This window comes from Ahaetulla prasina, chromosome 4 (assembly GCF_028640845.1).
Source record: "Ahaetulla prasina isolate Xishuangbanna chromosome 4, ASM2864084v1, whole genome shotgun sequence".
In the NCBI taxonomy this organism is placed as follows: domain Eukaryota; kingdom Metazoa; phylum Chordata; class Lepidosauria; order Squamata; family Colubridae; genus Ahaetulla; species Ahaetulla prasina.
This window is the reverse complement of record NC_080542.1, coordinates 16,765,814-16,778,081: the sequence shown is the minus strand read 5'-3', so window position 1 is coordinate 16,778,081 and position 12,268 is coordinate 16,765,814. Positions and strand designations below refer to the sequence as shown.

Genomic DNA, 12,268 nt, shown 5'->3' with positions numbered 1-12,268 from the left:
GTGTGTGTGTGTGTGTGTGTGTGTAAGGTTGCTTTTGCCCTCCCCAGGCTCCTAGAAAGCTTCTGGAGACTGGGGAGGCCAAAAAATGGGCCTACTGGGCCCATCATGCCATCACATGCCAAAAGCAGGGGGAGCGCAGTGGGTTGTGCACACATGTGTGGGGAGGTGGGGCGCATAGAATTATGGGTGTGGCCATGTGTGCACACGACACCACCCCTTTATGCTTCCCCCACTTTTGGCACACGATGGCAAAAATGTTAGCTATCACTGTTCTATGCTGAGAAGAAACTTTGCATGTCCTTTGCTGGCCAGTCTACAACAAAGACAAAAACCATGTTAATAGTTATACAATTACAAAACAATTTAAAAAACCATTTTGTTTTGTAATTTTATGAGAGCATTACGAAGATATGGCTAATTTTCCACACGTTTGTCTGCATAGTTTATAATGCTTGAATACCCACTCTGATAATAAAAATGAAAAAATAACCCAAAATTCTGGCAGGCTAGCCCAAAAATTTCACAAGAATCTAGACGAGAATTCCTGGCTTTTTTAAAAAAATATGTTTTATTGGTACATTTTTTCTTTAAAAACTTAAAAAATTTCCATGTCTATCTGAACACTGTGTTGTCTGGACATAATTAATTTTGAGTAAAGGTACAACAATCACCATAATCATACTAGTAATCTTAATAAACATATCAATATTAATCATAAAATAGTAAAACAATTAGTTTGTCCATCTTGCAATATTTTCAGTACAATTTTTTGTTATCTCTTTGAATTTTTTTTAAATTCTGTTTTTATTAGTTAACCATTGGTACAATATCCCATGTTAAAAAGTATTCTGTTTCTTCCTTTTCTTTTATCTTAAGTGTCAGTCTATCCATCTCAGCACATTCTAATATTTTTTTATGTAGGATCTGTTTTTTTTTATTCAGCATATGTCAACATATCACATTTACAATTATTTTTCAGCGTTCCAGCATCGGTAATGCTCATACATACATAACATACATAACATTTTTTATTCTTCCTTTAACCTTATACATTATCTTTAACTTTTAGCATTTCTCTCAAGCTACATTCATATTTAATCCTTACTTCTGTTCTCTAATCATTTGTACCACATTTCCCGGACTAAATAATATTCAGTTTCCCCTCTTTCTTTTATTTATTTATTTTATTTATTTTATTAGATTTATAAACCGCCCTTCTCCCGAAGGACTCAGGGCGGTGTACAGCCAAAATAAAAAGAAACAATGTACAGTTAAAATAAAATTCCAATGTTGGCCTGTCCATTTCAGCACAGTCTTAACACCTTTTTAATCACCATTCTGTCGGAGGACATACTGTCCTGTTTCCAGCTTTGTGCATATGCAATTCTTGCCGCTGTTGTTATGTGTAGGATAATATATTGAATTTTCTTACTATAGTTCCCTTTTATTATCCCTAACAGGAATAATTCTGGTTTTAGCTCAATTCGTTGATTCGTAATGTCTTCTAACTATTTTCTTGTTCTAATCCGGTATTTCTTAGTTTCTGAACAGGACCACCACATATGGTGAAATGTACCTTGATTATGTTTATACTTCCAGCATTCCGCAGACAAATTTGGAAACATTTTGCCAATCTAGCCGGAGATAAATGCCAACCCAGGGGTGAAATCCAAATTTTGTTACTAACCAGTTCTGTGGGCGTGGCTTGGTGGGCATGGCAGGGGAAGGATACTGCAAAATCCCCATTCCCACCCCACTCTGAGACCAGCCAGAGGTGGTATTTGCCGGTTCTCTGAACTACTCAAAATTTCCGCTACTGGTTCTCCATAACCTGCTGGATTTCACCCCTGTGCCAACCGTAAAACATTTTATATAGGTTTTCTTTATAGGCTGCCGACAATGTTAGTTTATAGTTTTTTCCCCATAATTTTTCCCAATGTTCTAATTCAATAGTATAGCCAAAATTCTTTGCCCAGGTGATCATGGTTTTTTCCTCCATCTTAAAACTCAGTAAATAGTTATATGCTTTGAATATCATTTTTTCCTCCATCCGCTGTATTATTTTATCAAGCTCTTATTGCTTCTTATAGAATCCATATTCTTTTAAATCTTTTTTGTCTGAATTTGTATGTATGGCCACCAATCTATATCTACAGTATTCCTTGTTGTTTTAGCTCTTGGTTTATTCTTAGGTTCCTCTGGGCATCTAATAATTACATTTTCATCTGTTGGGACCTCTTCATTTTTCCATTGTTGTGCAAACACTATTCTTGCCGCTGTTACTACATGCAAAATTAAATATGTATTCCCTTCATTATACTGTTCTGGTAGTATCCCCAGCAGAAATATTTCTGGTTTCAAATCTATGTGTTCTTTTATCATTTTCTAACCAAGTATGTATTTTAGTCCAATATTTTTTTGCCTTTGGGCATAAACCTGGTATCGGATTACACTTCCAACATTTAGCTGATAAGTTTTCAAATTCCTGGCTCTTATCAGCATTCTTATGAGAGATGGGATCTATTTTTACTTCTAAAAAAAATCTTTAGTCTTTAAACCTAAACTTTGGAAGCCCAATGAACGGGGAGGGTTTGTGTAGCACAGCACCCATGGGATTCACATTCCTTGGCTTCAAATGGGAAACCATTTGAAGATGAGGGGATTTATGTGATCCACGTAAAGCAGTGGTAGTCAACCTGGTCCCTACCACCCACTAGTGGGCGTTCCATCTTTCATGGTGGGCGGTAGGGGTTTTGTCCGATACTGAAGCACTTTCCTTTTTTAAAATTTAATTGACTTTAAAAAAAATTTCATAGCATTATTTAAAAACATTTTCATTAGGTTTTCATAAAATTCCCCGTGACAATTTAAATTTCTGAAAATATACTATTTGTATCGCCTGCGCATAAGTTTAGTTCACGTTACGTGAGTGAAACTAAATGGTGCTATAGTGCAACCACAGACAAAAGAGCCTCATCCCAAAATAGCTCGCACATCTCCCCCCACACCACCCAGCTGTAACAGACAAGCAGAACTGGTAACCGGCGCCCCCCCAAACCCAATCCACGATGCGTGAAAGGCATGTGCAGACGACGATACACGGCGCATTACTGTGGAACCGGTGGGCGTTTAGAAAATTTTACTACTAACAGAGATACAAAAGTGGGCAGTAGGTATAAAAAAGGTTGACTACCCCTGTTGTAAAGAGAATATATTTGGGACCCCATGTCAAAAAGTGAGACATGGTCCAATTTCAGATTGGATGTGCAAGCAGGTTCTATATCTGAACTGACTTTGGAATTCATAGAAAAATCATTACCGGTAGTCCTCCACTTGCAACTGTTCATTTAGTGACCATTCAAAGTTATAAAATCCCTGGAAAAAAGTTGACATGACCAGTTTTCACACTTACAACCATTACAGCATCCCTGTGGCTATGTGATCAAAATCCAGATGCTTGGCAACTGACTCATATTTAGGGCAGTTGCAGTATACTGGGGTCATGTGATTCCCCTTTTGCAACCTTCTGACTAGCAAAGTCAATGTGGAAGCCAGGTTCACTTAAAAACCATGTTACTAACAACCAATGCAGCGGTTCACTTATCATCTGCGGCAGGAAAGGTAAAATGGGGGCAACACTCACTTAACAAATGTCTCACTTACCAATAGAAATTTTGGGGCTCAATTGTGGTCGTACATTTGAGGACTACCTCTACCATTATAGAATAGAATAGAATAGAATAGAATAGAATAGAATAGATGTTGAGACTCTAGAAAGAGTGCAGAGAAGAGCAACAAAGATGATTAGGGGACTGGAGGCTAAAACATATGAAGAACAGTTGCAGGAACTGGGTATGTCTAGTTTAACAAAAAGAAGGACTAGGGGAGACATGATAGCAATGTTCCAATATCTCAGGGGCTGCCACAAAGAAGAGGGAGTCGGGCTGTTCTCCAAAGCACCTGAGGGTAGAACAAGAAGCAATGGGTGGAAACTGATCAAGGAAAGAAGCAACTTAGAACTAAGGAGAAATTTCCTGGCAGTTAGAACAATTAATCAGTGGAACGACTTGCCTGCAGAAGTTGTGAATGCTCCAACACTGGAAATTTTTAAGAAAATGTTGGATAACCATCTGACTTGAGATGGTGTAGGGTTTCCTGCCTGGGCAGGGGGTTGGACTAGAAGGCCTCCAAGGTCCCTTCCAACTCTGATGTTATGTTATGTTATGTTATGTTATGTTATGTTATGTTATGTTATGTTATGTTATGTTATGTTAGAATAGAATAGAATAGAATAGAATAGAATAGAATAGAATAGAATAGAATAGAATAGAATAGAATAGAATAGAATAGAATATCATGGAATGGAATAGAGTAGAGTAGAATAGAATAGAATAGAATAGAATAGAATAGAATAGAATAGAATAGAATAGAATAGAATAGAATGGATGGAATAGACTAGACTAAACTAGACTGGAATGGAATGGAATGGAATGGATGGAATAGAATGTCAAGGTTCCAGAAATACCTCTTCTGCGTAAAAGAAACTCGGAGGCATTTCTTTTCCAGAGTTCTTTACTAGCATGAGGAGACTGGCACACGATGAGTGCAATTCCAAAACTGAAGTTCCGGATTCTTTTCCCAGTTATACAAACCCCAAGAGTCCCACCCCCCTGACCCCTTTGATGGTCACATGGTCCCACGTTCTTCCAGTTCATTCGAATATCTTCTTGCCACTCTTCCTGCAGATGTGGGGACACCATCCGACCTTGACCGCTTGAAGAATGTTACCATACCCCTCAACCCCCCTCCTCCCCTCAGGGGAAAAATGTGGCAGCGTCTGGAACCCTAAAGTCTAATATGGTTTCCAGGCCTGACAGGCGTCCCCCCTTGGAAAAGAAGCTATATCCTAGGAAAGAAAACAAAGAGTCCATAAAGACATAAAGAAGAGTGTCAGTGGTCCACAATTCCCTTCTACCCCCCCCCTCCCCTCTCCAAGAGGTTTCTTAGGTTTGTCAGGGAAAGTGTCGTGAAATTGTTTAATTAAATTGTCAGCATTTACTTTCCAACTTTTGACCCAAGCTTTCAACTTGCTGCTCTTCCATCTTCACTGGGTCTTTGCACCGCTGTGGAGGTTGCGGAGACTGGGGCCAATTCCAAAAGAGAATAGAATAGAACAGAATCATGGAATGGAATGGATGGAATAGACTAGAATAGACTAGAATAGAATAGACTAGACTAGACTAGACTAGAATAGAATATATTCTAGACTGGAAGACCTTGGAGGTCTTCTAGTCCAACCCCCTGCTCAGGCAAGAAACCCTATACCAGTGATGGCTAACCTTTTCCGGACCAAGTGCTCAAAGCATGTATGTGTGCGGGGGCTGTGCACACCTGAATCCCCAAAATCCAATGTGCTCCCCCCTCGCATGCTCGCGCATCCCCCCCCACGCACCCCATCCCCTGCACATGCGTGGCAGAGACCCAAACACCAGCTGGGCAGTGGGAGGCGCGCACGCATGCGCGGCAGAGCTGAACTAGGGCAACGGCTCACGTGGCCACAGAGAGGGCGCTGCGTGTCACCTCTGGCACGCCTGCCATAGGTTCGCCATCACGGCCCTATACCATTTCAGACTGAAGATTGTCCAGTCTCTTCTTAAAAACATCCAATGTTGGAACACTCACAACTTCTGGAGCAGGGGTCTCCAACCTTGGCAGCTTTAAGACTTGTGGACTTCAACTCCCAGAACTCAGCAACTCAGCAAAGTTGGCTGAGGAATTCTGGGAGTTGAAGTCCACAAGTCTTAAAGTTGCCAAGGTTGGAGACCCCAGTTCTGGAGGAAGGTTGTTCCACTGATTAATTGTTCTCAATGTCCAGAAATTTCTTCTTATCGTAGTTCTAGATTGCATCTCTCCTTGATTAGTTCATTGAATGGAGTTTATATGTTTATAGGAGGCTGTCGGGTTTTGTACAAGCAGCTCAAGAGATTATTCAGACCCTTCCCTTCTCCTGTTCTCCCCCCTCCCCCATAACAATCCTTTGAGGTAGGCTGGGCACCGAGAAACTGACCTCGATATTGGATTTTTCAAGTGTTAGTCCAACATTTTAACCAACAAGGATCAATGTCAAAGGCTAAACCTCAGGACTTTTTTTTTTTTAATCATTTGGAAGCGTTAAAGACGTGAAAACGACGATAACAGCCTAAACTGGTTTTCACAGCCAAATGTATAGAGGAGGGAATTTCCTCAGTTGGACCCACAAAAATGAAGAGGATTTCCAGTCCCTCCCAGTTTGTGCCGTCTTCCCTCCGCTTGCTGAACTCCCGTTTTCGAGCAGTTGTCCCGTTTCTAGAGGGGAGTATCACCCCATCACAAGTCACAGTGTGACTTACGCAAATTGCATCCTGACACAGTTTGTGTCATTGGTGTGATGACTTCAGCCTGCACAGGATCGGACTTACCCCCTGGGCAGGTGCCTGTTGTGATCACTCTGGGCGGAAAATGAAGATGCCGTCGGTAGCAGTTCTTCCAACCACACGATCTTGGCTAAGAGAACATCTCGGCTTTCAGAAGAAAGCGACGTTTCCAAAGTTGCCAAAGTAACAATTTTGTCAAGCGCAATGCAGAAAAACGTGTTATTGTTGCCTTTGCAAGAGGCAGTAAGGAAGAACAAGCAGCAGCGAGGGAACACAGAGAAGCTGAGTTAATCTATCTTCCCATCTTATGAAAATGATCCATGCAAACTAATGTTCCCTTAAAGCAGAGGTCTTCAAACCTGGCAGCTTTAAGACTTATGGACTTCAACTCTCAGAATTCTCCAGCCAGCATAGCATAGCTGGCTGGAGAATTCTGGGAGTTGAAGTCCACAAGTCTTAAAGCTGCCAAGTTTGAAGACCTCTGCCTTAAAGCAATGGGGTTAAGGCTAAGTAGACCTAATAAGATTTATTTATTTATTAGAGTTTTAGCTCACTTTTATTACTTTATATGTAACTCAAGGTGGCGAACATAGTAATATTCCTTCCTCCTATTTTCCTCGTAACATCAACAACAACGACCCTGTGAGGTAGATTGGGCTGAGAGAGAGTGACTGGTCCAAAGTCTCCCAGCCAGCTTCCATGCCTAAGGCAGGACTAGAACTCACTGTCTCCTAGTGATTGACCCAGAGTCACCCAGCCAGCTTTCATGCCTGAGTGCGACTAGAACTCACAGTCTCCTGGTTTCTAGAGCATCTAACCACTACCCTTGCAGTGGAAAATCTAAGGTCAGCAGAGCGAACTTCAAACTGGTTTATGTACGACTCCAAACATACTTTTTATTATTTTTTTTCCTTTTAACTGTATAATTGTTTGCTTATTTATTTGGCTTCTGTATTATTCTTCCTAGAATAATTTGGAAAATGTGCAGATTGGGCGAATCGGTAGCGCCCAAGGTAGGCTCCCCCCACCTGCCCAGATGTCTCTGCGCATGTGCAGAGGCGTCATGCATGAGCGTGCCCACAAGTGAACTGGTAGCAGCCAAAATTGAAACCTACTACTGTTGTGCACTCTTATAGATAAAAATATTTTTGAGCAGAGGTACCCCCATCCCCAAGACACATGGATATATAGTAATAGCAATAGCACTTAGACTTATATACCGCTTCACAGTGCTTTTACAGCCCTCGCTAAGCAGTTTACAGAGTTAGCCTATTGCCCCCAACAATCTGGGTCCTCATTTTACCCACCTGGGAAGGATGGAAGGCTGAGTCAACCTTGAGCCGCTCAGAATTGAACTCCTGGAGTGAGCAGTGAGTTAGCCTGCAGTACTGCATTCTAACCACTGTGCCACCACAACTCTTAGGTAGTCCTTGACTTCTTGTTGTTGTTAGTTGCAAAGTCGTGTCGTGTCCCACTCCTCCGCTGACGGCTGGGTCCGGGAAATCCGAATCAGGCTTGCCTCTGCAGCTCTGCCCAAAGTCCTAGCAAAGTCCTCAGAGCAGGCAGGAGACCAGTAAGTGACTTCAGCAAGATAAGTTTGACTTTTGCCTGACTCAGAGACTGCCAGAAAGTAGCTCCTTTATATAGGCCATGGGGTGTGGCTCCATGACTCAGCACTCATTAAGGCCTGCCCCTCCCTTCCCTCTGTTGCCTCCGCCTCTCCAATCTTCTGATGCGAGGGTCACTCCAATCAGCTGTTCTTGGGAGTAAACCCTCCTCAGGCTCATCTGCTGTGGATGAGGGGGAGGGGTCTAGCTGCTCCGTTTGCCTGGGCATGGAGTCAGGGCTGGGGCAGGGAGATGCTCCTTCTTCTGCAGTTTGTGGGGGCATGGAGCCAGGACTTGGGCCGGAAGGCATACATTCCTCAGTGTTGGGGAGCAGGTAAGAAGGCCCCGGCTGCTCTGAGGGCGGGCAAGACACAACAAGTCGTGTCTGACCCATCACAATGGACAACTTTCCTCCAAGCCTTCCTGTCCTCTAGTATCCCCCGGAGACCATTTAAGCTCACACCGACTACTTCAGTGACTCCATCCAGCCACCTTGTTCTCTGTCGTCTGCTTCTTCTTTTGCCCTCAGCATTGCCCTTGTTCTCAGCATTAGGCTCTTCTCCAGTGAGTCCTTCCTTGTCATTAGGTGGCCAAAGTATTTGAGTTTCCTCTTCAGGATCTGGCCTTCTAAAGAGCAGTCAGGGTTGATCTCCTCTAGGACTAACTTGTTGGTTCGCCTTGCAGTCCAAGGGACTTGCAGCAGTCTTCTCCAGCACCAGAGTTCAAAGGCCTCAATTCTTTGGCGCTCAGCCTTTCTTATGGTCCAACCCTCACAGCAATATATTATAATTGGGAAAACCATAGCCTTGACTGTACGCACTTTGTTGGCAGGGTGATGTCTCTGCTTTTTAATACACTTTCTAGATTTGCCATAGCTTTCCTCTCCAGGAGCAAGCGTCTTTTAATTTCTTGGCTGCAGTCCCCATCTGCAGTGATCCTGGAGCCCAGGAAAATAAAATCTGTCACTACCTCCATTTCTTCCCTATCTATCTGCCAGGAATTGAGAGGGCCGGATGCCATGATCTTAGTTTTCTTAATGTTGAGTTTCAAGCCAACTTTTGCACTCTCCTCCTTCATCCGCATCAAGAGGCTCTTTAGTTGTTGTTTTTTTGTTGTTGTTTTTTGTTTTTTTGTTTTTTTTTTATATCCCGCCCTTCTCCGAAGACTCAGGGCGGCTTACACTATGTCAAGCAATAGTCTTCATCCATTTGTATATTATATACAAAGTTCCTCTTCGCTTTCTGCCATTAGAGTGGTATCATCCTGCCCTTGACTAATAGCAGTTCATTTAGTGACCATTTGAAGTTACAATAAAATAAGGCACTACTTACTTAACAACTTCCTCGCCTAGCTGCAGAAGGTTGAAACTAAATTTGGATTGTAAGTCGAAGATTACTTGCCTACGGCTAAAACATATGAAGAATGGCTGCAGGAACTGGGTATGTCTAGTTTAATGAAAAGAAGGACTAGGGGAGACATGATAGCAGTGTTCCAATATCTCAGGGGCTTCCAGAAAGAAGAAGGAGTCAAGCTATTCTCCAAAACAGCAGTCACCAACTGGTGGTCCGTGGACCATTGATAGTCTGCAAGAAAATTTTGATGGTCCCCAGAAAAATTATTTGCATTTTTTATATTGCACTAAATCAGGGGTCCTCAAACTATGGCCCCTGTGACAGAAGCAATGAATGTTTGTGTTGCTGCAGAAAGTCTCCCCTTCAAGGTCTTTTTGTGTGGGTTGGGGTCTGCTTCAGCCTCCTGGTGTGGGGCTCTGGGCAAAGGCTGGAGGAATGTGCTGCTGGTGGCGAAGAGCCAGAGGACCTTGTTCCAATGGGACTGCATCATGGCCTGGAACTGGCTGACCATCTCAGCCTGCTGAGCCTCCAGGCACTGGTACCTGGCCTTGCACTCTCGCAGGTCTTCCCTCTGCTTGGAAAGCCTATGCTCCTAGTTTTCAGTGAGGTGCTTCTGCTGAGCCTCCTTCTCGGTCAGATCCAATTTGAACTGAGCCACCTGTTTTTCCAACTCTTTCTTGTGGTGGCTGCTAAGCTCCAACAACTGCTTCCTGTTGAGGCCCTGAGGAGCCTGGACAGGCAGGGGAGGAGTTGGTAGGAGGGGAGGGGCGAGCAGAGGCCGGCGAGGTGCCCCTCGACGTGGGTGACATCAAGTTGGTCATGCCCACCCAGTCACATGACCACCTAGCCACACCCACCCAGCTGGTCATTAAGCAGATCATATTAGTGGTCCACGAGATTTAAAATTATGAATTTAGTGGTCCCTGAGGTCCAAAAGGTTGGGGACCCCCGCTCCAAAGCACCTGAGGGCAGGACAAGAAGCAATGGGTGGAAACTAATCCAGGAGAGAAGCAACCTAGAACTAAGGAGAAATTTCCTGACAGTTAGAACATTTAATTAGTGGAACAAATTGCATCCAGAAGCTGTTAATGCTCCAATACTGGAAGTTTTTAAGAAGACATTGGACAACCATTTGTCTGAAATGGTGTAGGGCAAGCCTGTTAACTCGTGGCCTGTAAGCCAGGTGCGTCAAGCACAGGCTATGCCCACCCTGGCTCCCCAAAGGCAAAAAACATCACAATGCATCATGTGACGCGATCGAGTTTGACACCCGTGGTAAAGGGTTTCCTGCCTGAGCAGGGGGTTGGACTAGAAGACCTCCAAGGCCCCTTGCAGCTCTGTTATTCTTTATTCTGTATCTTTTGGAAACCACCCAGGTTTCATAATTTAGAGCAGAGTACCCCAACCTTTCTGGGTTGGGGGCCCAGGGGAAGATGGGATGGGGCAGAAGCCTTTATGCACGTGTGAACAGGGCTGTGAGTGAGGGCGTAACCAGTGATGGGATTCAGCCAGTTCGCATCACTTCGGGAGAACCGGTTGTTAACTTTCTGAGCAGTTTGGCAAACAGGTTGTTGGAAGAAATCATTAGGGCAGAGAACCGGTTGTTAAATTACTTGAATCTCACCACTGGGCGTAACGCAAATGGGGCCATGAATAGAATAGAATTCTTTATTGGCCAAGTGTGATTGGACACACAAAGAATCTGTCTTTGAGTGCAAAGCTCACCGCGATGCTAGCGCCCACTCGACACTTGCTGAGACACTACGTGAGTCGGGGTGTGTGTGCGTGCCAGTATTGGGCTGCTGCTGGTTCAGACCGGTTCGGGCGAACTGGTAGTTCCGACCATCAGCTGGCCCTGTCCATCCGCCCTCACCCTATCCTATCCTATATTTCCTTCTTTCTGGCTCAGCTGATTCGCACCGCACAGCTGTTTTCCGTACTTCCTCTGTTCTGCTTACGAGGGCTGCCTTAGAAGATATGCAGCCGAGCTTCAAATTGCTGTATTTTGAACACTGCTCGCAAGCGCGTTAGGTCCGCATGTGCAAAATGTGCATGCACATGCAAAGTGCGCGCTGACCGAACCGGTTGTTAAACCGGTTGCAGCCCAACACTGGTGCATCCGTGCACTGGCCAGCCATTCATATAGCCTGGTGGCCAAGAGGCCACAGCCCAGTAGTGGCCCCATAGGTTGGGGACCCCCTGATTTAGAGTCTCCTTAAATCAAATTAGAAAATGTAATAAACAGAAAGGAAAGCAAAAGGAAACGAGGGACTGGATCGGGGTGCATCCTTACCACACGGCTCCCAATGAATTTCTTTTCCTTGCAGTTCTACGTGTTGGGGGTTATTCTGGCCCCAATCCGGGTTGCGTTGGCCTTTGTGGTCCTCTTCCTTATCTGGCCCTTCGCCTTGCTCCAAGTGGTGGGACTGCCTGAGGAAGCCTTGCAAGAACCCTGCTCCGGATGGAGAAAGTAAGTAACGGGCGAGGGGGTTCCTGGCTCAGCTCTCCTTTGGACTGTTTGCCTGCAGCCCTCTTAATTCCTCCTCCTTTTTCCCCCCTTCTTCTTCTTCATCCCTTTTCAGCACAGTTTCCCATGGTTCAGTCTACTGGCTGAGTCGCCTGATGTTTTTCTTGCTTGGGTTCATGCGGATCCGTGTGCGAGGTCAGAGAGCCTCCCGTCTCGAAGCACCCATCCTGGTGGCTGCTCCTCACTCCACGTTCTTCGACCCCATTATTTTGCTGCCCTGCGATCTTCCCAAGGTGGTGTCGCGCACGGAGAACCTCCATGTGCCGGTCATTGGAGGTAAGACTGCTTAACATGGCCGGGGATGAGGGCAAGTAGGGCAAGGAGACCCACGTAGGCAATAGGTCTTCCCTTTGGAAGTTTTTCATGCGT

General features: G+C 44.4%; 1 protein-coding gene across 2 annotated transcripts in view; it reads left to right on the top strand.

The window, feature by feature from the left end:
- The window catches only part of LPCAT4 (lysophosphatidylcholine acyltransferase 4), a 61,351-nt gene that overhangs the window by 28,220 nt on the left and 20,863 nt on the right, over positions 1-12,268 (top strand). Inside the window, exons 2-3 of one of the 2 annotated variants that reach the window (XM_058182337.1) lie at positions 11,700-11,842; positions 11,955-12,175. In XM_058182337.1, the coding sequence (XP_058038320.1) occupies positions 11,700-11,842; positions 11,955-12,175 (364 nt within the window). Of the gene's footprint in view, positions 1-11,699; positions 11,843-11,954; positions 12,176-12,268 lie in introns of those variants that run through there. The other variant, XM_058182338.1, reaches the window with a different exon arrangement.